The 27,852-nt window shown below is 40.9% G+C and overlaps 1 protein-coding gene across 2 annotated transcripts in view; it reads left to right on the top strand.

Moving 5' to 3' along the window:
- The window catches only part of LOC126354984 (mismatch repair endonuclease PMS2), a 135,965-nt gene that overhangs the window by 57,740 nt on the left and 50,373 nt on the right, over positions 1-27,852 (top strand). For both annotated transcript variants that reach the window (XM_050005070.1, XM_050005071.1), the window contains 3 exons: positions 18,801-19,110; positions 19,198-19,949; positions 20,038-20,186. In XM_050005070.1, coding sequence (XP_049861027.1) covers positions 18,801-19,110; positions 19,198-19,949; positions 20,038-20,186 — 1,211 coding nt within the window. The remainder of the gene's footprint in view (positions 1-18,800; positions 19,111-19,197; positions 19,950-20,037; positions 20,187-27,852) is intronic.

The raw sequence follows: 27,852 nt of genomic DNA, 5'->3' as shown, positions 1-27,852 counted from the left end.
TCAGCAATGCATTGTTACTGAAAAATTATTTCAGTCAATAAATCCTAACTCAAACATAATTCTGATTAATTTCTTTTCTGCAACAAATATTTCTTGCCTAAGTGAGGAGCTACTCATCAATATTATGCCATAGGACATCAGGGAATGAAGTTATGCCAAATATGTTAACTTACTTATCTCGATATCCCCAGAGTTGGCAATTATTGCTGTGGTAAAAGTAACTGAACCTAAATGTTTTGCAGATTCACTATGTGGTTTTTACAGTTTAATTTTTCATCAGCAAGTATCCTCAAAAACCCAGAACTTCGTATGCTGTTTCATTATTTTCTGTTAGTACACTATATTAATAGGAGATCGGAGTGTTTCTGACAGCCAAAACTGGACGAGCTGTGGTTTTTTCAAAGGTAGCCTATTTATACAAAACCCGTTAATAGCTTTAACAAATACATAATTTGTATTTTTTATGTTGATGCTTTTTTTGTCATCTTGGGCATTAATAACTGCTTCAGCTGTATTCAGTCCTTTATTACTGGATCACTACCATTTTCATGGCACTAAAAGTCACATCTTCAGGTGAACATATGATTACTTCAGGTGAACATATGATTAAAACATTAGAGTGGGAAAGCTTGGAATCTTTTTACCCAACATTCGTTGTCCGGCAAACAAAACACCGCTAACAGGCAGTATGTCATAGATTTAAAACTGCCAGATTCCAATATAATGGATGGATCCAAAACAGATCATACCATAATGATCCATTGGTAAGTGGAAAATAAATGAAAATTATTAAGACCTAATTTTCGGCCAGGATGAAAAAAACCAAGAAGCGATTGCCACACAGTGGATGGATGCACGACCTAGAGAAAATCGCCAAGGAAATAGTTGCAGACAGAATGAACAATATTTTGTTACTCATGATAGGCTGCATTGTCCTAAACAGGGGTCCATTTGCCACCAGTGGAACAAAATGGGCCACATTGCTCCTGTTTGTAATGAAAAATTCCAACAGCCCATTGCAGACAATTTCATGGATGTCAGTTGTATATCAGCAATCTCCATTGCACTCAATAAGTTTTTTGTTGATGTCAAGTATTGTCACATGCACATGCAAGTCGACTAAACTCCCAAACGTACATGGACTTGGGTTCTCCCTCTTTAGTGGCAGTATGATGTACATTAGTCACCTACAATAAACAAAGCATTCCAATTTCAGGTAGTTTCTCAGCCCTAGACACATGTAAGTCTGTAGTTCATCCACTGTCTTTTCTGGTGGTGAACAATGCATACACCTAAAATTTGTTTGGTTTGTACACCTTAACCTTTTCAGATTTACTATTGCTGATGAAGTTAATCTTGTCTCTGATCAAGTGCCATACACACAACTCAACTCTTTATGCTCTTAATTTTCCACCTTGTTTTCTGCAGGCTTGTGTTGTGCAAATATTTTCGAAGTCGTCATCACCATGAAACCTTCAGCCAGACCCCATTTCTTTCAGGCTCACCTGGTGCTGAGGCTGCTCAGTGATGATGTAGAGCTTGACCACCTCATAGCCTTTGGGGTTATCCAGCCTATCACATCCAGTGAACGGGCAACCTCCTTAGTCATCGACAAGAACCTGTCGGGATGGTTATGCCTCTCTGGCTGTTTCGAAGTTTCTGTCACTTATTGTCTATCATTGATAGTCCTTTCTGTGCCCTAATGAACTTTTTGCTAAGCTCTCTGATGCGTATTTGCAGCTTCCTGTTCTACATTTACATCTAAACTCTGCGAACCACTGTGAGGTGCCTGCCAGAGAGTACGTCCCAGTGTACCAGTTATTAGTGTTTCTTCCTGTTCAATTCGCATATGGAGCATGGGAAGAACGATTGTTTGAATGCATCTGTACTTGCAGTAATTATTAAAATCTTATCTTCACGATCCCTGTGTGAGTGATACATAGGGGGTTGTTGTATATCCCTAGAGTAATCATTTAAAGCTGGTTATTGAAACTTTGTTAACAGACTTTCTCGGGATAGTTTACATCTGCCTCCAAGAGTCTTCCATTTCAGTTCCTTCAATATCTCTGTGACACTCTCCTATGGATTAAACAAACCTGTGGCCATCTGTGGTGTCCTTCTCTGTATATGTTCAGTATCCCGTGTTAGTTGTATTTGGTACAGGTCTCACACTTGACTTGACTTGACTTACTTGACTTATTTCCTATTGGATCATAGGGTAGCAGTAAAGACCTTCTGTCTGGTTCTGTTGGCAGCCAAATATTTCACTTCACTCCATGTTTTACCAGCTTTCAGAGCTGCTTCTTCCACCGTTCTTTTCCATGTCTTTTTTGGACGGCCACATCTACGTGTTCCTTGTGGGTTCCAATCCAGTGCTGCCTTTACAACAGCTCCTTGTTGTTTGTGTATTGTGTGACCAATCCACCTCCATTTTGTTTCCTTTATTTGTTCACGGATTGGTCGCTGACTTGTCATCTCCCACAATTCTTCATTTGATATAACATCTGTCCACCTCACATTTATAATTTGCCAAAGACACCAGTTTATGATGACTTGGTTTACAATTATGTTTGTCACCTTCCAGGTTTCCCAAGTATGCAGGAGGACTGACTTTATGTTGCTATTGAACAAGTGCAGCTTGGTTCGTCTTGAGATGTTCTTATTACACCAGACAGGGTACAGTTGTATAAAGGCTCCATTTGCCTTCCGTATCCAACTATTTACATCCTCCTTGACCCTCCATCTTTACAGATGGTACTCCCTAGATATACAAAGGAGTCTGCTTGTTCCGATTTCTTTCCATACACTGTTAGCTTTGCTTGATATTCAGATCACATACTCACTTCCTTAGTTTTCTGAACATTTATTAAGTCCTGCAATTTTTGTTTCCTCTTTCAGTCTTTCCAACTTTTATTCCATGTCACGCAATCTTTGTGAGAGCAGACTGATATCATCAGCAAAGTCAAGGTCTTCAAGCCTGTCTTGCATTCCCCACTGAATACTTCTTCTCCTACCATCAACAACTCTTTCCATTAAGCTGTTCAGTACCAACAAGAACAAGGTAGGTGACAGCATACACTCCTGCCTCACCCCAGCATTTGTTTGGATAGATTCAGTAAGTTTCCCCCATTGTGTAGCACCCTACATTCATATCCATCATACATGGCTTCAATAATATTTGTTATCTTTGATGGTATTCCATATTCTTCCAAGGTATGCCACATAACGCTGCTATTAAGAGAGTCAAATGCCTTTTCAAAATCAATAAATGTAAGGTAGAGTGTTCTGCCTTCTGCAATCTTCTCAAATATTTTACGCAGTGTGTTGATGAGATCGAAACAACTTCTGTGCTCTCTAAACCCCCCCCCCCCCCCCCCACACACACACACTTTATTATGATTTGAGATGGCAGGAAAAGGACAGGCTTGGGACAGGTGAAAAGGACCAGTGAGCCGTTGCGCGACACACTTCATTTGGCTCCTTCCACTCGGCCAATCCGGCATGGGTGACCCTGCTGGTAGCTAATCTACTGCCTGCTTAGCCCTCAGGATCCAATGCATGCAAACCTCCTCGCCCGCATGGACAGTGCTACTGTAAGGTGGTGTCCCCTGAGGGGGACAGGTCTCACACACTTGAGCCATATTCTAGGCTGGGTCACACGACTGATTTGTAAGGAATCTCTTTAGTAGACTGATTGCACTTCCCCAGTATTCAACCAGTAAACCAAAATCTACCACCTGCTTCACCTAAGACTGACCCTATGGGAACATTCCACTTCGTGTACTTACAATGTGTTACACACAGATATTTGTATGAGTTGACTGATTCCAACAGTGACTCTTTGATATTGTAGTTATAGGATACTATGTTTTTTCATTTTGTGAAGTGCACTATTTTGCATTTCTGAGCATTTGGAGGAAGTTGTCAATCTTTGCACCATGTTGAAATCTTATCGAGATCTGACTGGATAATTATGGAGCTTGTCTCAGATTGTACTTCATTATAGATAACTGCATCATCTGTAAAAAGCTTGATTTTTACTATTAACATTGTCTGCATGGGCAATTGTTGGATGATTAAAGTCTCCACTGATTATTACGGTACGACTGGGGAACTTACATACAAGTGAACTGAGGTTTTCTCTGAAGTTTTTGGTTACATCAGGAGATGAGTCATATGGGTGATAGAAGGATCCAATTATCGTTTTATACCTGCCCCTAATACTGTCTCTTGCACAAACAATCTCACATGCAGCTTCAGTTTCTATCTCGGTAGATTTGAGTTTTTTGTCTACTGGGACAAATACACCACCTCCATTTCCCATTTGCCTATCATTTTGAGATATAATTAAATTTTCCACAAAAATATCTCTGCTATCAATTTCAGGTTTCAACCACCTTTCTGTACCTAATATTACATAAGTTTCACTGCTTTTCATGAACATTTTGAATTTGAGCCCTTTGTTATGAATGCTTCGACAGTTTACCATTAGGATTTTAATAATCTCACCTGTGGGAGGCATTTATTTCAATCTAACACTGTTACTTCTGTGTTTCCTACAGTCATTATAATATGGATTGGATAGAGAGTTGCCTAATCTAGAAAACCCTTATGTGCGCCACACACACAATCAGCTACCTGAGTAACAGCCTCTGATGTGTAATACATACCTGACCAATTTAGGTGGACCCTATAGTTCTGAACCCTATGGTGCAAGTCCAGCAAGTCGCAGCACAGCTTGTCACAGAATTTTAGAAGTCTCTGGTTCAGTCCTTGCACTTGACTCGGAACCAAAGGGTGATGATCAGCTGTGGGAACAATGCTACAAGTTGTGTGCTTCGTTAAAACTCCACGCACAAGGCTGATTATCTCATCCTTCTGTGCCAGTCATGTTTAAACTGCCGATGATTAATAGACCCCTACCCTTTTGTGTTTGCCTCCTCCTGACACCAGACAAAGCAGGTTTCCCCAAAACAGGTTCAAACCCATGTACAGCCATCCTCATTTAGGTTTTCCATGACTTTCCTAAATCACTTCAGGTAAATGATGAGATAGTTCCTTTGAAAGGCACGGCCAACTCCCTTCCCCATTCTTCCCTCATCTGATGGTACCGTTGTTGTTGCTGTTTGGTCCCCACCCCAAATCAACTAACCACCAACCCAAAACAGGTAAAGTGAGTCCCACTGGCTCAGTTTCAGTGAAAGACAGCAGCTCAGACTTGTTGGTTTGGGGGATCAGTAGATGCTGACTCACAAAGGCTGTTGCTTGTTAACACGCCTTTTGGCTTGTATCAGTTCTTATGGTTACCATTTGGCGTAGACAGTGCCCCAATGATTTTTCAACAGTTTCTCGAACAATTCACAAAGTCTGGGCCTGGTTATGCTATTGATATTGTGGTCTGTGGCTCATCCACTGCTGAGCGTCTCAATGGCTTATGTACGCTCTTTTCAGTGTTACAGGCTGCCAGGTTAAATTGCAATTTGGAAAATTGACTCCTCTTTTACCCTTCTGTTATTAATCTTGGGATAGAGGTCTCTAGTGCTGGTATCAAATGCCTTTGTCAGAATGTCTCTGCCATTGTGACTCTTCTGCATTAAGAGGTCACGCACCAAGACACTAGCCTGCTGTTATGTTTTTTGGCCTGGTATGGACAACGACATCACTCATTTGGTTAAGGTATGTTCTCAATGTACATCGCAGGAAGCTGCCTGTAGGCAGTGTTGTCTCCTTGACTGCAACCTTCGCAGGTCTGGGACTGTCTCCACATCGATTTTGCAGGCCTTTTCCTTAATGCATTCTGGCTATTAGTAATTGACACAGTCTCTCAGTTCCCATATGTTTTTCGTTGCTTGTCAACTTTGGCCTCTGCTACCGTGGCAACCTTCCATCGGAGTGCTTCCAGCAATGTTTGTCTCGGATAACAGCCCTCAGTTTGCATCGCAGGAGTTTGACTCCTTCTGCCACGCCCATGGGATTCACCACATTTTCACTCTGCCGTCCCCCTTAATCCAGTGGTCAGGCTGAAAGGTTGGTCGGAACATCCAATACACAAATGAAAGCCGGCCAGTGTGGCTGAGTGGTTCTAGGTGCTTCAGTCTGGAACCGCGTGACCGCTACGGTCGCCAGTTTGAATCCTGCATCGGGCATGGATATGTGTGATGTCCTTAGGTTAGTTAGGTTTAAGTAGTTCTAAGTTCAAGGGGACTGATGACCTCAGATGTTAAGTCTTGTTGTGCTCAGAGCCATTTGAACCATTTGAACACAGATGAAAAAGTATGTGACTTGGTTCTTGTCAGATGTTCCCTTCGGTCATTTTCTGTCGTCTTATTGTTTTGTGCCATTCAGTGACAACAGCCTTGCCAAACTGCTCCACAGTCATCAATCCTGGACACTCCTGCACCTCCTGTGGCCTGTCCAGTGACGCCAACCTGTGCAGCCGTCACCGCTTTTCCGACCCGGGGTAGCTGTCTGGGTGGACAGGTTTGGTCGTCGGCAAAAATGAATTCCTGCCGTCATCTTCTGATGCTATGGCCGCTGTCTCTGCGATGTCCGTACAGAGGAAACCCACTGTGCACTTCATTACAACCATTTGCACCTACCCGTGGATGACCGGACAACCCTGGCTAGGACGACGAAATCACCACAGAAGTCTGCATTGCTTGACAGGTCACCTGACGCGACTGAGTCCCTGCCATGACATAAGAGGGGGACAGCTTCTCCAATACCACAATCGGTACCGATGCAACTGTCATCCACACTGGAGCCATCTGCTCCACCTTGGCTACCAACTGTGGGGGCACCACCAGCACCACCACTACCAGGCCCTGGACATGTTGTGGACATTGAGCTCGCCACGACATAACCCGTCTTACCATATGGATTGACACAAGAAGGCAGACTGTGACACTGCCCGCACCCCAAGTACTTCCAACTATATACCCCAGTATCAGCATGTCATTGCAGACAGAGCCTTGCAGAGGCACATGCTATTCCCCAAGGGAAAAGGCAGGAAGTGCACACTTGAAAGCTGTGTGCACTAGCAGTGTGTTGTCACCCACCAGAGTGCGCCGCAAAAAGAGTAATACTGTGAACTTCCGATAGAGTCTGCCATGGGCGAATGGCTATTCAAAACCTGGTTCGCTATGCTAGTGCTCAGTTATCATGTTATTACTGCATTCATACATTTTCTTTACCTTATTGTGTTCATCGTATGTTATGGTGATTGGCTTACAAGCCACAGTCTAATAAAGTTGTACTAACGTTTGTGGTTGTGTTGTGCGTTCAATTTATAGCAACACTTTCAGTCTGTTTTATAGAAATAACTAGTTGGCAAATCTGACATTGCCCAGGTACTCATTTTGCCAATTTTATATTAAAAACAAAGACAAAAAAGTTAATAACGTTTGTAGTGAAATGTCAAAAAGTTTCATTTCCACGTGATGATGAAAAACACTCTGAAATTACGAAACAGTCATATGAAGTAGTATGCACAATGTACAGATTCATAAATACAGTATCCAGTTTAGGAAACGTAATCTCTGAAAGTCTCTGTAAGCTGACTGCAGCTGCTTTGCTCGTCTACAGCGTGATTTTGTAAACATCCTTATGGCAGCACCTCTTCACAGCTCTATAGACGGCTATTGTTGTTGCCATTTGTGCTTTACAGTTGAAACTCGTCAAAAGTGCTTCCAGGTGTCAGACATTTCCGTATGATGACTCAACTGTAGGAGTGTCTCAGTGGTAAAGAATTAATGTATTAAAACTTCATGTATAATGTGGAATTTTTTCAGGCATCTCAGTGATTATGACATCATACGTCTCAAACTATGTGTCATATAATGATATATTTGTGTTGGCACATTCAGCGCACGTGTGGATACTGTATGCAAAATATGTTGCAAATGGAGTTATTAGCACAGAAGTAATAAATTGAAGCATCACGCATGATGCGGCACTTTTTCATCCATATCATTATTTATTGCGTCAAATCTCCTGAATTGTGATAGATCGGAGGTCTTAAGCACACACACACACACACACACACACACACACACACACACACACACACACACACACTTTAATAATAAGTTTGGATGTCATCTTGTATGAATTCTTTCCATATTGGTTTGATTTTTCTATCCAAGATGTCAATTTCTGACAAGAAGCACTTACTGCTGCATTTTTAAAATAATTTCTGTTAATTTGTTATAGTACTGTTTATAAAATCATTGTTGTTCTGGATCCTTACTTATTTTTGCTGTTTTGTAGATATCCATTTTTCATTCTGAAGCTACTCTGATACCTGCAGTGATGCAAGGCTTTTTTTCTAGACTTATATTTAATAATTTTTTGAAAAACTGATTTTACCAATGGATAAAAGCTTATTAAGAAATATGTTGCATTTATAGTTGACATTAGGCTTATTGTAAATTTGATCGCAATCAATGTTTTGAAGCTTTTTTAAACAATCATCTTGTGTTATGTCATTAATCATCCTCACACCTTTTTGTTGTTGTTGAAATGTCTGGACTGTGCAGCAGCTAAATCATGTGATGCTACTAAACATGTGTAACGACAGTCCCAGTACCATTAAACTTGTACTTGTTGTATGAATACTTTATTTATCTGGATAAAACTGTCTTGAGCTACTTGAGTAGGGAGTACTAAACTGTATGTGGTTTATAGCATCTTTAGATCAATTTTCCTGTCAGATTTATTTAAGGAAGTTACATTAAACACCATATAAATCAGTAATCCCTCAAGTTTCTCTGATGGAGTGTGCAATAAGCCATCATTTTTTTCATGAAAATGTTCCACATAATCAGTGAAGATCTGTATACTGTAACATCGAGCATTGTCCAGTATTAACTCACAAAGTCTGAGAAGTATGCAGACAACCAGCTTGTGAATGGTGACTTGCTTTTGTGTGTATAATATTTGCTTGGCCCTCAACTTGCAAAATTTCACATTCATCACAGGTAGTACTCATTTATACCAAAGACACAACCATGTACAACACCGCTATTATGAATGCTGCAGCATCCTAAAATCTAGTTATCTTTCAGGTTGCAACATAATGGGTTATATGTATCACCCAATCATTTGGCACAGGGAGAAGGCATTGCCTTCCTTGTAATTAAACTAAATATAATTGTCTTCATGATCAACAATATGCAGGCCATGCTTGCACACCCTTCCTTATCAGTGAGTCTTTGGCAGAATATTGTTGCTATAGCAGCACTGTCATAAACCTCAAAATGGTCATAAGGAGTACAATCTCCAACTGCAGCAAATTCTCTGGACTGTAAAAGGGTACGTATCAATAATTTTGGCAGAATGAATGTTTTGCTCTGTACCAGAGTGTGCACTTTTGCAATGGTGTACCAGATCAGGGCTTTAAACTGGATTCTTGATTTTTGTGAGAAATGTTTAACTGGCTTCGGCTATGCGGTCCACACATCAAGAGCTATGTTTTCATCTGACAATACCTCTCACCAACTTCCCCAAGTCTGTATAGTCTCTCCAGCATATCTTACTTGATTAGCAGCACTTGGAGAAGGGAACACCAGGGAATGGCATAGCCACAACCTAAATGTCGTTTCCAGAATGAATCTGTTATGTTACTTTCTGATATATTAAAACTGTGAACTGGAACATGGTTCAAATCAAGATTCTTGTGTTACTTTGCGTTCCCATAACTGAAAAGAGAAGTCAATGTCCATCTCATAGCTGTACTCACTTAGAAAGTTTTGCTGTTAATGTCTAACACAATACCCTTGTAGGTACTTAATAAAATGTACACTTCACATAAAGACAGGACACTTTATTGACCTGTACACCTAAAATATAAATAATTGCTATCTCAGAATATCATTATTGCCCTGATAGTCATTTTGCATAATGCACATGTGACAGCAGCACACACTCCAATCCTCACACTGCAGTGGGTTGTGATGTATTGACAACTGGAGAGTGCGGTCTTTCTGGCATTTGTCATTTGCATCATTGCCAAGAGAAGTGTGGGGTGACCTATGAGCTGAGCCTGCTACCCCCCCCCCCCCCCCCCCCCCCCCCCTCCCGCCATACACAAGGAAAAGAGAAAAAACATTAAATTAAGAAACATCTGCCAGGTCAAAACGGGGCCACACTTTTCATCCACAATGAGTTAACATTGTGGCTGTTGGTGGGTTTGCTAGTATTGGAAGATAGCTGCCACATCTGGGTGATTGGTGACCATTTGGTTTCCAGGTCGGCTGCTCTGCTCTGGATGACATTGCATTGCTTGCTGCTGTGGCATGGAAGGCATTCTGTGTCTGGTGCTGGCCTGCATTTCTGTGATGTATAATGCACTCAGATGGGCTGACTTGCACTGATCAATGTACACTACTGTGCCTACTCTTTTACTGCATAGAGTGAGTGTCCTATCAGCTTGCCTCGTAACTGTGTATGGACTTTGATAACATGGTAGCAGTGATGTGCATGATGGATTATATCAGAGAAAAACATGCTTTGTCATTACCAAGTCTTTGAAAACAAAAGTAGCCTGTAGTTCTACTCAGTTGCAGTCTTCCTTTTGCCACCAGAGGTCCGAGATGAAATCTTGAGTAGAATGTGAGGGGCTGAGTTGTTGTATGGATTTATGCAAAGGTTTGCCATACAGCAGGTTCACTGGGGAGGCCTGCAGGTCTTCTTTCTATGCATTGTGCATTCCCAGCAGCACTACTGGGACGGCATCAATCCACAAATCTGTCATGTGGCACATTATAGTGGGTTTCAAAGAGTGATGTAGTCTCATAGCTGCGTGATAGGCTGAGGTCTCTATCATGTATATCCGATACAGCTGAGCCACTGTGTGTAATATTTCTGTCTCCCACTGTCAGCCCTGGCCAGAAATCACTCGGAAATCAAACCAAAGGGGAATGTGCATGCCACATTCCCAGCAGTTTGTGTTTCCAGTGGGATTACTTCTGGCCATTTGATGTGTCTGTCAGTCACAGTGAGACAATCCTGCTATGGTTCCTGTCAAGTCCTTGTGGCCATGTGTGGATCGTGCCTGTAGGACATTGAAACTCCCAATCGGAGTTCATATGTGTCATGTTACTTTGCACTTCTGGGATTGGATGCATGTGTGAGTACATGTACGGCACTCCTTCTGTTTGTCAGGTTACACAAAATGCTGCGTTACTTGTGCCCTTGTAGCACGGATTCTCAGAAAGCTGAGCATGCGTAGTGAGCTGAAAACCCATCACCAGAGAAGGAGGGCACTTACAGCTGCTATCAACTTGCTGACTCGCCCCAGTACATCAGATCCTCCTTGCCTGGCAGCAACATGCATTGCAAATGTAGTGCCGTCCTGCCTTGTAGCAGATCTCTTCTTGCGCTGCCACTATCTTGGTGAAAACCAAAGATGTGGAAATGCTTTCTGCGCCAGAAAAAAATGTCAGTGGTGACATTCTTTGAACTGCTTATATTCGGAATGTCTGTTTTAAATTGTGAAATAAAATTTAGTTGGTTGACTTCCTCTCTGGGATAGCTAAATTGTGGTTGCATGAATGCAAAAGCCAGAGGTCGATGGTTTGTATATATAGTGAAGGCATGTCCTTCCACCATGAATCAGAAGTACCTAATTATTTCATAGGCTGCCAAAAGTTGTGTTTAGAGTGGTGGCAAAGAGTGCTGCTTCTCTGTGGTATTCTTGGAGAAGAAACCCAAAGCTGCCAGTGCAGAGGAAGACGAGCTTTTTTTTCTCCACCCCGTGTTTCGACCACTGCATTTTCATACATTATCCAACGAAGTAAATACAAATTTCGTATTGTTCATCTTCGAATGTAGCAGAATTTCAATGTACTATGAAAATCCTACTGACAAAACTGTTTGGGATGTTTGTCAATATGGCCAAATCTACTTTCTGAATTTTTTCCTACCTGTGGGAAGAGATGGTTGCTAGTAGGAACCTGATGAAATGTGAATCACATGCAGTATTCTCTTCACCATAAGAATAATACAAATATAAACATTTTGCCATGTATTCTTTCATGTTTGCTGCTATCTCATTTAAATCCTGTCTGCCTAATAAACTACGAAACTAGAGTGAGACAACAGCAAACGCGGAAGAATATACGTAATGTGTCATGTTTATATTCGTATTATTCTTATGCCTATAAGTGATATAGTCAGAAATGAAGCAAGGCAACTGACTAGATTTTTAAATCTAAGATGACTCTAATTTCTGTGCAGAATTTGATGTACTAAAGAAGCGGCCACAAAGATTTTCAAATGGAGAAAAATTTTCGCCTAACTCTCGTTCAGAACATGTTCTATCATACACAGTCTATTATTTGGTTCTTGTTGATCATTATAAAAAAAAAGCAGCAGTGTAAGTGACAACAAATATCAGTCTCTTGCCATTGTTTCGCTAATGAGACGATTCCTCTCTCTCTCTCTCTCTCTCTCTCTCTCTCTCTCTCTCTCTCTCTCTCTCTTTTTTTGTAAGTGGCGGTAGCGCGCACAAAAGCAAGTGGAGACAGGCCGTAAACACGCACTATCAGAATGCGACAAACAATGCATGACACAGTACAGTAATGCATTTTCAGGTTATAGTGACGTAAACACCTATAACAAAGAAAACAGCACTTATCAGATCAAAGCAAAATAAGCAATCAATTCAAACCAGACGAAGCACATGAATAAAAGGAAGGGTACCCGTATAAATACAGACGGAGCACCTGACGCATAGCAATGGCTACCTGGTAAAGCTTAACTTCTAAGCTTACGACTCGAACCAAACTACTGTAGCTGTATCGTCATTCATTCATTCATTCTTATATTGCAATGGGTGAACTTTGTTTCGATTTGGAGGTGCGGTCTAAAACTTTTCTCTCCCCTTGAATTTCAAGTCGCAAATTTCAGGTGCATCTTAGATTCGAGTGCGGCTTAGATTCGAGTAAATACGGGCTGAGGGCACTGCACTGTCATTGTGTGCACTTACTTAGTCTAGTATAAGCTATACTGCTCTAGTATGAGCTCCCTGCTGCTGCTGGATAAGCAGCAGCCAGTAGCAAGTCGTACTCTTAGCTCACTTATTTGTTTCATAATTTAATTCTTAATTTTTTTTCATGTTTTTGGGTACTTGCATAATTCTATTCACTAATCTGGGGTGATTGACACTTGCCTGATGGTGATTGGAGAACTGTGGCGGGGTCACGAATCCCTGGGCGGAAGGCAGAAGTTGTTGTTGGCCGCAAGGCTGTACCCTCACACTTCCGTAACAGGTTTGAGGTACTGCCCACTGCTGAAAGTACTTCTGAGCCAGCAAGCATGGCCTCGCCTGTTGCGACAGTGGTCAGTCTTCCTGAGAGGTCCGGACAAGTGCAGAGGGTGGGATTGCTTCTCATTGGGAGCTCCAATGTTAGGCGGTGATGGAGCCCCTTACGGATATGGCAGCCAAGGATGGGAAGAAAGCCAATGTGCACCCTGTGTGCATGCCTGGGGTAGTCATCCAAATGTGGGTCCTTCTGGATGCCATGAAGGGTACAGGGTGCAGCCAACTGCAGGGGTTGGCTCATGTCGGCACTAATGACATGTGTCGCTGTGGATCAGAAGAGATTCGCTCTGGTTTCCAGTGGCTCTCTGAGCTGGTGAAGACTGCCGGTCTTGCTTGCGAGATGTAGGCAGAGCTCACCATCTGCAGCATCGTCTACAGGACCGATTGCGGACCTTTGGTACAGAGCTTAGTGGTGGGTCTGAATCAGAGGCTCAGACGGTTCTGTGACCATGCAGGCTGCAGATTCCTCAACTTGCGCCATAGGGTGGTGGGGTTTCAGGCTCCGCTAAATAGGTCAGGTGTCCACTACACACAGGAGACAGCTACACAGGTAGCAGGGGTATGTGGTGTAGACCGAGCGGTTTTTTAGGTCAAAAAGGGTTCCAGTCTCAAAGGGTACAGTGTAAAGAAACGGCGAGAATCAACCAAGCAGAAGTCGATATTGTAGTTGTAAATTGTCGTAGCTGTGTTGGAAAAGTACCAGAGCTTCAAGTACTGATAGAAAGCACTGAAGTTGAAATTGTTATAGGAGCAGAAAGCTGGCTAAAGCCTGTGATTAATTCTGCTGAATGTTTTTGGAGAGGTGCAAACAGATGTTCAGAAAGGATATATTAAATAAATTAAGTGGTGGTGTGTTTGTGTCTGTTGGTAGTAGTTTATCTTGTAGTGAAGCTGAAATAGATAGTTCCTGCGAATTACTCAACAGCCGTACCAAAATAATAATTGACTCCTACCGACCCCCCGACTTAGATGATATAATAGCTGAACGGTTCAAAGAAAACTTGAATCTCATTACAAATAAGTACCCCACTTATACAGTTATAATTGATGGAGACTTCAATCTACCCCCAATTTGTTGGCAAAAATACATGTTCAAAGCCAGTGGTAGACAGAAAACGTCTTCCAAAATTGTACTAAATGCTTTCTCTGAGAATTACTTTGAACAATTGGTTCATGAGCCCACACTAATTGTAAATGGTTGGGGAACACACTTGACCTCTTAGCCACAAATAATCCTGATCTAATAGAGAATGTCATGATGGATACAGGGAGAATGTCATGACGGATACAGGGATTAGTGAACACGAGGTCATTGTAGTGAGGCTAAAAACCGTATCAACCAAAACCACTAAAAATAAATGCAAAATGTATCTGTTTAAAACAGCAGATAAAAATTTGCTTGATGCTTCCCTAAGAGGGAGTCTCCATTCCTTCCCAGCTAATTATGTAAGTGTAGACCAGATATGGCTCAAATTCAAAGATGCAGTATCAACAGCAATAGACAGATTGATACCACATAAGTTAATAAGAGACGGGACTGATCCACCATGGTACACACAACACGTCAGAACACTGTTGCAGAAGCAATGAAAAAAGCATGCCAAATTCAGAAGAACGCAAAATCCCCAAGACTGGCTAAGTTTCACAGAAGCTCGAAATTTAGTGCGGACGGCAATGCAAGATGCTTTTAATAGTTTCCACAATAAAATGTTGTCTCAAAATATGGTAGGAAACCCAAAGAGATTCTGGTCATATGTCAAGTTCACCAGTGGCAAATAACAGTGAATTCCGGCACTGCGCAATAGCGATGGAAATGTTACCAATGATGGTTGCCACTAAAGCGAAGTTACTAAATACAATTTTCTGTAATTCCTTCACAAAAGAAGACAAAGTAAATATTCCAGAATTCAAAACCAGCACAGTTGTTAGCATGAGTGACATAAAAGTAGATATCTTAGGTGTTGCGAAACAACTCAAATCACTTAAGAAAGGCAAGTCTTCCAGTCCAGATGGTATACCAATCATGGTTCTTTCAGAGTATGCAGACACAATAGTGCCTTTCTTAGCAATCATATACAACCACTCACTTGACAAGAGGCCTGTTCCTAAAGACTGGAAAGTAGCACAGATCACACCAATATTAAAGAAAGGAAATAGGAGTAACCCCTTGAATTACAGACCCATATCACTGACCTCAATTTGCAGTGGGATTTTGGAGCATATACTGTACTTGAACATTCTGAATCACCTTGAAGAAAATGACTTATTGATACATAACAAACTCGGTTCTAGAAAATATCGTTCTTGTGCAACAAAGCTACCTCTTTGTTCCCATGAAGTAATGAGTCCTGTTGTCAAGGGATTTCAGATCGATTCCATATTCCTAGATTTCCAGAAGACTTTTGATACCATTCCTTACAAGTGACTATTAATCACATTGCTTTCATATGGAGTATCGTCTAAGTTGTGTGACTGGATTAGTGATTTCCTCTCGGAGAGGTCACAGTTCCTAGTGATAGACGGTATATCATCAAGTAGAACAGAAGTGATATCTGGCGTTCCACTAGGTAGTGTCATAGGCCCTCTGCTGTGCCTGATTTACATAAATGATCTAGGTGATAATCTGAGCAGCTCCCTTCAATTGTTTGCAGATGATGCTATGATTTACAGCCTAGTAAAATTATCAGATGATCAATTCCAATTACAAAATGATCTAGAGAGAATTTCTGTATGGTGCGAAAAGTGGCAATTCGCAGTAAACAAAGAAAAGTGTGAGGTCACTCACATGGGCACTAAAAGAAATCCAATAAATTTTGGGTATACGATAAATTGCACAAATCTAAGGGCTGTCCATTCTGTTAAATACCTAGGAATTACAATTACGAGCAACTTAAATTGGAAAGACCACATAGATAATATTGTGGGGAAGGCAAAACAAAGATGGCACAGAACACTCTGCCAGTCACTTAAGAATGAATTGCAGAGTAGCCATGTAGATGTAGATGTTCTGATGCTGAACTTTTATAGAAACAGGTTATTTCTAAATGAATAAAGCACAATACCCGTTTTCCCATGGAACATCAAACTTTCCTAGTATCATATAAACAGGATTAAAGATTTGTCACATGCTATAAGCCATACTGCAGATGCGTTATTGGTGTATCTTCAGAAAACTGTATGTTTTTAAACAGCGCAATCTGTTGCCTTCTCCTCAGAGTACAAACATACTTCATAGCAACACAACAACCATGACAATTGTACTTGCTTCTTCGTGTAGGTGGTTTAGATTCTTCTTCTTCTTCTTCTTCTTCTTCTTCTTCTTGGCAGTGGTATTGTGCCTAGGAAGACTTTTGCAGATTTACAAGCATTATTTATTTATGCTGAAAATATTGTAAAACATTTAGACTTGCATCAGGTTGTTGTACAGGGGTGGGGGGGGGGGGGGGGGGGCGAGGGGGGCAGGAAAAGTGTTGTCTAGCAGGGTGTGTAGGGATTAGGATTAGAGACTGCCATATGTAATATCAGGAGGTGGAGACAGAAAGGAGGAGAGTGGAAAAGGAGAGAAGAGGAAAGCGAGAGGTGTGGAAAAGGATGGGAGCACCTCTCCTTTTTCAGACGTCTCCTTTTTCTCTCTTCTCCTTTTCTCCCCTTCTTATTTGTCATTCCCACTCCAGATTGCTGTTCACATGACAGTTGCATTCTGATTGGAGCTGATAGTGGTGGCAGCTGAGTGTGTGCGAGATGTGCTTGCCTGTGTAAATGTGTGTATGGCTTCTTTGCTGAAGAAGGTCTTGGGCAATAGTTGCAGGTGTAACAGTCTTTTTGTTGTGCCTGTCTGCAACTCAATGGGCTATCTTTATGTGTTGTACAAGTTACCAATTTTAAACTGACAACAGTAAAACATATTAGCACTCCTGGGAGCATGGTACATGTTTCATTAGTATTCAATTTCACCCAGTGCCACAGGATGACTTGATGGCAATAGCCCTGGTTATTATTTATTTAAAAGGTCCAGTGTAATAATTCTATAGAAACTGCACTTGTCATAGCACATTGTTAGTTTGATTATTTATAAAACAGACAACAAATAGTTATATCACTATGAACTTGGTAATAGAGTTATCCTTTAATTTTATCATGTAAAATTGTGCATCATTGTTTGCCTTTGAGTTGTGTCTGCTGCAGATATCATCATTTCACAAAGGAGTTATGAAATTGCAGTTTACACGACTAACATAAAAGATCACCTCTGAGCCGTGTGGATGTCCTCTGATAGGTGGTGACTCACGGCAAGTCAGAATCCACTTGAAGATGACAAAATCCCTTTATTACACCAATAGTTCATATGAAAAGCTCAGTCCCACATCTGGTGGTGCTGAAATGTGGACCTCGACACACACACCCAGTGGTGAAGCATTGAAGTTGGTCACTGGCATCCACTGTGCACAGTGCAGCCCTGGTGTGGCACATCCTTGTGTAGTCAGTGTCCCTGGCCAGCAGCCATGCTATTTCAGTGTTGATTTGACAAGTGACATGGTTCACAAGCACCAAATGGCTGTTGCTAGCAGACACTGCAAAGGCTCAGTAGCTAAGAGGGCCTCAGTTCAACCCTCAGCCCATTAGACAGTGGTAGGACACCCAGGCAGGTTGTCCTATCAAGATGATAGTGGAGCAGAGTGGCCTCACGACAGAAGCCAACACTGTGACAGATGCAGACTTGATGACCCATCAATTTGATGACCTGCCTGGCCAGAAGACCAGTATTTGCACTCACTAAAATGAGTTTGTTGTATTGTTGTTACTGACTGGCAGGTGGGCATTGTCGCCCAGCGGGTACTGTAGAAAAATGCTGTATCAGAGTATTGTTACAGGTGTCTCTCTTTACAGCATCAGCGCCTCTTGTTTAGATCCATAATGTTACACCTCACAAGAAATAATGGTGTCTTTGAAATTCCCATTATCTATCTCTGTATGTGACAATGTTTATCTGAAATTCATGTAAGTCCTTACAGAATGAATTCTTGTTATTCTGCACAAAAGAAAGTATGTGTCTCACTGCTTTCCCCTGTATGCAGAGGTTTTTGGTCAAACAGTTATCGGTAAGTCAGTAACAACTCCTGTAATCCTTACATGTTGAGCAACGGCTTAATGCTCTAGGTGTTATGTACCATTTTTCTGTCTGATGACTCTTTCATAAATACTTTTACCAAAGAGTGTATTTCATGAGACCAGAGTGTACATTTTTTCCAGATATGTGATCATTTTTAGTTCCTGGATATAACAATGACTGCACTGCACAATGGATTGAAATTCATTCTCTTTTAATTATTCTTGTATGCTGCTGTAGTTTTGTAGATGACAATATATTTGATGACTTTTTTATCAGTTAATTTTTGTCACTGTCCTTTTATGCAGGTTTAAATTTTCAATATTTTATTATAAACTTATTACATTCTGGTTTTATTAACACATTTAGGGATCATTGCTGAAACTATATGAGTCGGTTCCTTCAACACTCAAGGTGAATAACGTACCATCTTTTACACAATCTCCTACATCACCACCATCATCAGAATCACCTCTATCAGGGTTAGATATCATACAACAGTGGCGCCGTTCTCCAAGCAGTGATTCTGGGTCCCCAGTGAGTGGTGTTGGTTCTCCTTCAAGTAACTTTAGTTCTCCAGGAGGAGCCATTGGATCTCCAGGAACTCTTGGGTCATCAAAGAGAGGCATTAAAAGGACCCTTGAGATTATTCGCCAAGATAAATATGGCCGATCAAAACGTGAGTAGTGTCACTTTTGATTCTTTTTTTCTCCATGAATGTATGGTTTGTTTTTATTTCACTTGGTTTTGATGCATCTCTTTACAGAGCATTGTCTGAACAACTACTTTACCTATATGAGTGTGAAAAAAACAGGTGTATCTGAAGTAGTAGACACAGCGGCACAAACACACACCAAAAAGGGAAATGGTGACAACAGTTTTGAAAGGAATGTGTACTCATTCAGCAGAAATGTGCCTGTCCTTTCTGATGAGTCACCTGAATCTATTAAAATTCCTTTTGAATGTGGAGAAGAATCTGAGGAACAGAATCTGAACAGTATAGTATCTACATTCAGTCGTACTACATCTGTTTCCTCTGCAGCTGAAACTAAAAACAGTGTATCAGATAGAATCCAGGCATGTTCAGAAAATGTGAATCTAATCAGTGAGGATTATTTAGAGCAAAGAACTTGTGTGACCAGTAGAACTATAAATAAAACGTCTGATGTGGAAACTGAAATATTTGTTGGTAGTAGTAATAATGTTACTGCAGAAGAACCCAGACCCATAGATGTTACAAGTAAGATAAACTCTATAGATGAAGAAGTGATCATTACAGAAGATGAAATAGGTGACCATGAATTTGTCACTTCTGAAGTTACTTATGTATCGGAACCTATTAGATGGAATGTTGATTTAAATTCCATTACTGAAGAAATGGAAGCTTTTAAACGGTTGTCCAAGTCTACAGCAGATGCAGAATGTAACTTTAAATTCAAAGCTGAAATTGATCCAGCGCAGAACTCTCTTGCAGAACAAGAGCTTAGGAGAGAGATTACAAAAGACATGTTTGCTAAGGTATTTTACTACTGACATTTGGAAAGTACATATATACTGTGTGTCTATCTCTTTGTTTTTTTTCCTTGATGTTTTTTCTTTCTTACAGATGAAAATAGTTGGGCAGTTTAATAAAGGTTTCATTATAACACATTTGGATTCTGATCTCTTCATCATTGATCAGCATGCATCAGATGAAATTTACAATTTTGAAATGTTGCAAAAAACTGTATCACTTCAAAACCAGAAACTTGTTGTGTAAGTTTTATGTATGTATGGGCAGACTGAGTTAAGAGTAATCTACCAGTTTTTGTGTTCTTTCCATGATTATGTATGAGATACTGCCAAACATATTTTAATTTCCTATTTACTTAAAACCTGAATTTATTGGTAACCTACTATTTTTCCAGTTTATAGTCAAGAGATTTTTTTGAAAACATTACAGTGCATTTTTATGAAATTAAAACAATGTACAGTACTGAAGTACTTCATTTGAGAAAGAAATGCATGCATTAGGGAAGACCACATTGTAGTTCCAAAATTCACCAGACTGTCATGATGATTTGTAATTAGACACAGAATTGTTAACATTGCATGTACTGTATACCACATATAGTTTTGAGCAGTAGTTACACTCATGCCTTTCTATATAATATTGTTACTCTTTAGCAGCTCCAGTAATTCCTATTTAAGAGTCCCTGTTATCAGTGTCTTGGAGATATGTTGGTCATATGTTCTTATTTCAAAGATGAGAGGCATGACCATATGCTCTCCATATAATTATACAAATATCCATATGCGTCTCCTTACTCTCACCAAGTGTCAGTGATATCTGGAATTAAAATGAACAGTGTCGCTATGAGGCTACTTCTTGGAGGCCATGAGATGTTTGTTGTCAGGATTGGTGTGGCTGCTGTTTTCACATGTTCATGCACAGATAATATCACAAGGTTGCTCTTCCTTTCCTCATGGACGAGAATCTATGTTGTGGGGAAGGTAAGTTTCAGTCTGTTGTTGCAAGTCATTGCATGAGATTTTACTATCTTGTTGACATCAGAAGCTTTTCATGATTTCGAGATGCCATAAATGGACCTTCAAATGAGGATAATAATGGGTTCCAAATGGTTTCATGGCAGAAGACGACACACTTGCATGAATATGGGTCACAATAAATGAATGGCTGCTGCATGCCATGTTCCTATGGTATAGCTACTCTTACTTTGCAAATCTGTGATTGCAGCTGCTGCACGCAGTCTGATATTTCAGTGACATTGTTCGTTGTGGCACTGAAACACTCTCTTGAGTTGCATGTAGTTTAGATCAGCTGTTGTTACTTTTAGGTCCTCTTTAAAAGCTGTATGCAGCCCCACTTTGTCTATGTGTAGATTCACAGTCCATTGCTCAGTGCTCTAGTAACCTGTTTACAGCAGAATTGTAGGCAGTTTTCTGGCTACACTTCATGTCAAATTATGCTGCAATGACAGTGATAAGACTCACTTTGTGTACCTTGGTCCATTTTAATGGGAAGTGTTTTGCTGAATCACAGCTGTGTTTAGCAGTCCATTCTGACTGCACAAGTTCACCCACCGAATGAGCATACATTTGTAATACTGTTGACAGACACACATAAAGGTAAAAGTGACTGCTTTGGTGTTGGAAAGTAATATTTTCTTGGGAATGTGAGGGGGACATGTCGGGAAACATAATCACTGCCTGGGAACGTCAATACTTCGTTATTTATTCGATCGACTAATTGTTTTGCACCATATGCTATTCCAGTACCGGCTAAAGCTGTAACACCAACTGCTCCAGCTATCTGCGCTGTAGATAACATTGCACCAGTTGCCACATCAGTTCCAGATAAAGATGTGCTCAAGGTTGCACCGTCAACTGCTGTTTCAGGTGCTCCAGATAAAAGTGTCGTATTTTCAGCTGTATTTATTTCTATTGCTGTATGATCTTCCTCACCGTACTGATATGGATGGTGCTGGTGCAGTCCAGTATTAACTTCGTCTGTTGGCATTGGCTCCAGTTCAAATTCAACAACTTCTTCATCTAAATCATTGTATGCTGGATTTTCTCCATACCTAATTTCATCTACAGCATCTTTTCGAAACATTGTCCTTATACTATTACTCCTATTAACATTAAAAGCGTCTCATTATTCCGCCATTTCAGTATTGTCCACCGGTCCTGGATACAAAGTTCCTCCTTCGTACTGTATTGAACCATGTTATCCCGTGCTTAAATACTCATTTAACCACGACATTGTGCTGACCAACTAAAGTTTAGTAGATTCTGCATTTATATACGTAACCAACAAACACGTGTCAGTGCATGATGCTCCAGAATGAATAGTTTTGCACGTGCCAACCTTTCACTGTTGTGGGTGCTTGCCCAGATAAGGTCCTAAACGGACCATTATATCAGCGTCATGTTGACAGCCACCATGTGACCCTGGGGACCCCGGCCTGATCTTGTGTCGTGTGTCATGAAAACCCAAGGTCAGGCCAGGGTTCACAGTGTCACAAAGGTGAATACTCAGTAGAAATCTATAAAATGGTAGGAATTCTTTCCCAATGATCACATAGAACTTGTAGACAATCATGACTGCCACACATGTGCTGGAGGTGAAAGCAGATAGTGTGATGAGACCCAAGCCTTAAAGATTGACCAGTTTGGAGCATACAAGTACCTGACATCCATCTGCACTGTAGAAGATGTGAGAAAGAGGGGGGGAAAGAGAGTTTGGAGAATAAAGGGACTAAACTGCTGGGTTATCAGTCAAGAGAGGAAGGGTAAATGGAATTGTCAACAGCTCTACAAAACATACAATACATGCATCTCAGGTGTTACAAGAGGCTCTTTATGAGTAAAACATTTGATCTGATGAGAATCTTCAACATTTGCACAAAAAAAAAAAAAAAAAAAAAAAAAAAAAAAAAAAAAAACCGGTGTTTCATTGAATGCTGTGTTATAAAAAGTCAACATTGTCTTTCTTTCAAGTCAGTCATCATTGCTGGCTTTTCCTTACCATGAAGTGGGTAGCACTCTTGAGTGTTAGCTCCAAATTTCCTGTCATACAAATAGGTATCTCCTGATTTGAGTGACTTGTGTTCTACTTCAGAAATGTTGTTGCTGTGAGGTACAATCATGATGATTCATTCAGAGGCCCACAATTTGCTTGGTCTGCTCAATGACAGGATCTTCTGTCTTCATAGAAATGATACAATGCAAGTGGTTAGATACACTTTCAAGACATGATCAATTGTTCAGCCTAAGGTATCAAGGCCACTGATGCACATTGTGGGAACTTCTTGTGAATCCGATGGCAAGCATTAAAAAAAAGTCAAATCTTCCTCAGAATATTGTCATTAAGTGCATTGCAGGAAAAAGGTCTTGAGGCTGCATGGATGCATACACTCACCGAATACTTGAGTGCATAGTATCTTCTGCAGGCTCTTAGCTTTGTGTTACAGTGGTTGGTTTATGTTATGTGATTTTTGTAGCAGGTTGGAGAAACATGAGTGAAACATTTACAGTTCTTGACACTTCCTGGAAGAGTAAAACTGTGTGGTGGACAAAGACTCGAACTCAGGACCTTTGCCTTTTGGGGCAGGCATTTTATCGACTGAGCTACCCAAGCATGACTCACGACCCATTCTTACAGCTTTACTTCTGTGTGTACCTCGTCTCATATCTCTCTAACTTCACAGAAGTTCTCCTGTGGACCTTGCAAGACAAGCACTCTGGGAAGGAAGGATATTGTCTCCAGTGCAACGTAATGTGCACTGATATGGAACTTCCTGGCAGATTAAAACTGTGTGCTGTACTGAGACTTGAACTCAGGACATTTGCCTTATGTGGGCAAGTGCCCTACCAATTGAGCTACCCAAGCATGACTCACTACCTCATCTCCTACTTACCCAACTTCACAGAAGTTCTCCTGTGAACTGCCAGGAAGTTTCGTATCAGCACACACTTCATTGTAGAGTGAGAATGTCATTCTGGATAAACAGTTTTTGCTTGTTAGGGATGTGCTGGAGTCTTTTGGAGCATTGTAGGTTTGTAGATAGTTTGGGAGACAGGTGTGATGTGGGAAATTTGCAGACAAACGAGTGGTAAATGTAAATCTATCATTTATTTATTTATTGAACTTAGACACGCTTCTGAGTGCATCCTCTTCTGTGATGCAGTCTGGCAGTCTCTCTAATATTCCAGTGTTATAGCAGCAGAAAAGGAATAATGGGCAATACATGCTGCTCAGATGATGGCATGCTGATCTGGCATCACAGCCATGCCAGGGCTGAGTTGTCAGTGATGTCCGTAGCACCGCACATGGTTCTGTTTTTGTGCAGCTTGGGGCAGCTAGCAGCATCTTCTGTCTTTGTAGTAGGTTGCAGTGCTACCCAAGGTCAAACTCTGAACTACTAGCTGGAGAGCGGCAACAGGCAGCCTCTGGAGATGGTGAGCACTCTCATAAAGGCGGCAGCAGAGTATTGGGTGCCAAGTCCTGGGCACTCAGGCAGTAGTTCTTGGATCATGGCTCAATGCTGGTTGTAGTGATGGTGACAAGAGTTATGGGAAAGACTTCAAGGCTGAGGCTGACAGTATGGGTGCAGCTACAATGCCCAGTTGCTTGTACGCTATGGGCTGGATGCAGATGGGTTTAAATGCAACCACTCAATGCTGACTTCACGGAGGGACAGATTTTGTGTGCCACCATGGAAAGGTCTAGAACAGAGTCAGTAAATGCTGCTTCACTGTTGTTTTGTGGCTGTGTGTCAAACTGCACAAGCTTCCTGATGTCACTGGTTCTTGACATTCGAAAGTGACAGTACAGTAGCAGGCACATGGTGAGGGGTGCATCTGTCATCAGGAGGTTGAGTGCGGCAGCCGGCACTCCAGATATGGCACTTGCACTGTCTGTGGTTTAGGCCATTACAGATTCTCTCTTCCAAGAAAAAAAATCCACTCTCAGATTTCATTTGAAAATTTTAGTGTCATATAATAATCAAAGTATTTACAAGTACTTTGCTTTATTGATGTTGCGCATGGTGACACTTGGTCCTCTACATTATTTACACTCCTTTTCACCCACACTAGGTCGTGATTCACCACTGAGTCTCGTGTTCTCATTTACAGACTCTTCACTTCAACTCATTTTTAGTCTTGCTAGCAGCTGCATCATGTCCACATTGTGGGAAATTCCAGGGAGGCATCCTATCAGCTAGCTTTTCCATTTAATATTTACACACTAAAATTCACATCTCTCACATCCTCCTATTACACACATCACATATTTCTAGCAACTAATGAAAAACCTGCAAAAAACCTCATAAATCATGTTCAGATACATCCCACATTTACACAAACAATATCTCGTGCTTCTGGTACTGACAAAAGAAACTAAAGGTTCTCCTTGACCTGTATAACTTGTTTACCTCAATCTATATTCATACTATCCTGTTGACTTATCATTATGATATAATCAGTGATGAAAACTGTTTACAGAATAAGGTCAGTGGTAGCATTTCCATTTTCGTGTTTTTAATCATATTGACTGGAAAGAATGCTATGATGATGAGCACAGTTGATAAATTTCATCCTCCAAAACACTTCATTATTGTATTCCACACATTCTTTCATAATAAACCTCAATATCTTAAGACATAGGTATTTCCCTTTCTGAGAGAATGTAAGTAGTCCTGTGGATCTGGTTCAAGAGCTCTCGCAGACCAGAAAACTGATGTTTGGTCACAGTCTCTCTCCAGCAATGCTCCAGTGCCCATAATACATTTTTACCTTTCTACCCTGAGAGACTGTTTCATGGGCTACCTTCCTGCCCATAATATACCTTTGAAAAAAACTTTGTAAAATTTTTCTTTAATAACAATTTTGTACTGACACTATTGGCAGATTTACAGCTATTATGTGTGCTGTGTCGTGGCAGACCTGGAGCGGTTTGTGATGTCTAACAATCATCTTACAGCTGCATTGTGGCTCAGCATATTGCTGCTCTGAGTAAGTCATGCATAATGTAAAGACAGCAAATCTGAACTACCACTGGTTACATCTACCTCACTATTTAACATGCTGGGTTTCAAATTCACATATTCTAAATCTAACCAAAAGCTCATCTAACCTGTTACCTAAATTTTAAATATTTACCGTTCTTATTCTACTTTACAAAATTTGTAAATCCTCTCAGCACCCTCAGTTTTCCACATTAAAGCTGGGCACACTCCCAGAGCTCGCTTATGTGATGACCTTCTTGATGGTAAACCCAACAAACCACTTTGTGTGACTTTATGCATGGGGCTGAATGTCCTCTTAAATTACTTTGCATACTTGTTACTGTTTGGTGTCCTGTCTTCAGGCCATTACCAAATACTATAACTAAGTATGCATCCAACATATTGAACAAGAAAGATACAAGGCTTCATGGATAATGTTACACGAACTAGGCCCCTTAGGAAAAAAGAGTGGATTCAACTGATTGAGTTTGGGTGAACAATACAATATATGTCAATTTATTGATAACGTAAGTAAGTAGCGTCAAGGAACTATAAATTTTGAACTAAGATATGGTTATATGTTGTGGGTGGAGGGCTGGATATTAATTCTGACGAGGTGGATTTCTTTCCGATTTATTAATTTAAGGCTTCAACAGAAATAGTTGAAGCTCTCAAGGATGATTGGTCCTTGGATGTCTCCCTACCACCCGATAGCAGTGCGCAAAACATTGCTGATAGATGGAGGGTGAAACAGGCAGAGGAACTGCTTTGGTCGATGGCTGTGGCGCAAATTCAAAAGTGCCAGAGAGAAACGAACTGGCAGAGTTTGATTTGTCCAAAAGATAAAATTGAATAGCATGCTTCAGGCACATATTACATCAAAAATAATTTAAAAAAGGAATGTTAAGGCAGTATTTATTATAATTAGCACTGTGCCGGTGCAAGAAATTTTAGAACTATAATTAAACTAAATGAATCAGAAATTTACTATGGATACAATTAAAACCAATTAAGAATAGTAAGGACAGAAATACAATTTAAAACAATTAAGAATGAAGCTTCCCTTCTGCAGGAGCCTGGCATTACATACACCTTGGTACTCAAACCTCAGTCCGCTGGCACATAAAAGGCACAGAAACAGCACAGGAACGAACCTCAAACATCTCAGTGTCAGAAACAGCAAGCCAACGGGCCAATGACAATACAAATTCATTGAAGGCCTGTGGAATTATACAGCAAACATCAACCACTATGGGCCACCAGTTCATCATTGTAGGTGGTTGTTTGATAATGGCAGTTATAGCATTGATCAGATTACTGTAGCTGTTCAGAATTGAATGTTGCTTGCCACAATCAGTAATGTGTATCTTGTGGCCACAATATACCTCTGTGTGTCTGATGTACCTGGAACATGGTCACACAATCAGCAAATGCATAAGCCACAGGCTGCAGTGCCTCAAAACTGCTCAGTTCTGCAGATCTACAATAACTATGTGCCTCTGTGTATGTGGATGGCCACATATTAACAAGCCCACTCTCAACTCCTGGCTCTCCTGCTGAGCAACCACCTCTGTCCTCATTGCTCTGCTCAGTGCCCACAGCTCATGGCCAGATAAATATTTCCAAACCAGAAAGAAAAGCCCCACTCGCCAGTGGCAAAGTACAGAAAATGGTGTCAACCTGGAGGGCTAAATCAAAACAGTGCCACACTAGACGTGGAACAAAGGTACCAGAATGTACGGATCCCACAACAAAAGAGTCTTTGCTGCTACCCACATATGTTGCTGTCTCAGTTGAACCACAACTTGCAGTCTTCTACCTCCTGCTTCCATCACCAAAATGTAATGGTGCAAAAGTAAGATGTTCCTCACTGGGGACCAAAACATCCTGGGTTCAATGTAGCTGTG

The sequence above is a fragment of the Schistocerca gregaria genome, chromosome 3 (genome assembly GCF_023897955.1).
Source record: "Schistocerca gregaria isolate iqSchGreg1 chromosome 3, iqSchGreg1.2, whole genome shotgun sequence".
Classification (NCBI taxonomy): Eukaryota; Metazoa; Arthropoda; class Insecta; order Orthoptera; family Acrididae; genus Schistocerca; species Schistocerca gregaria.
This window is presented reverse-complemented; position numbering and strand designations above follow the sequence as displayed.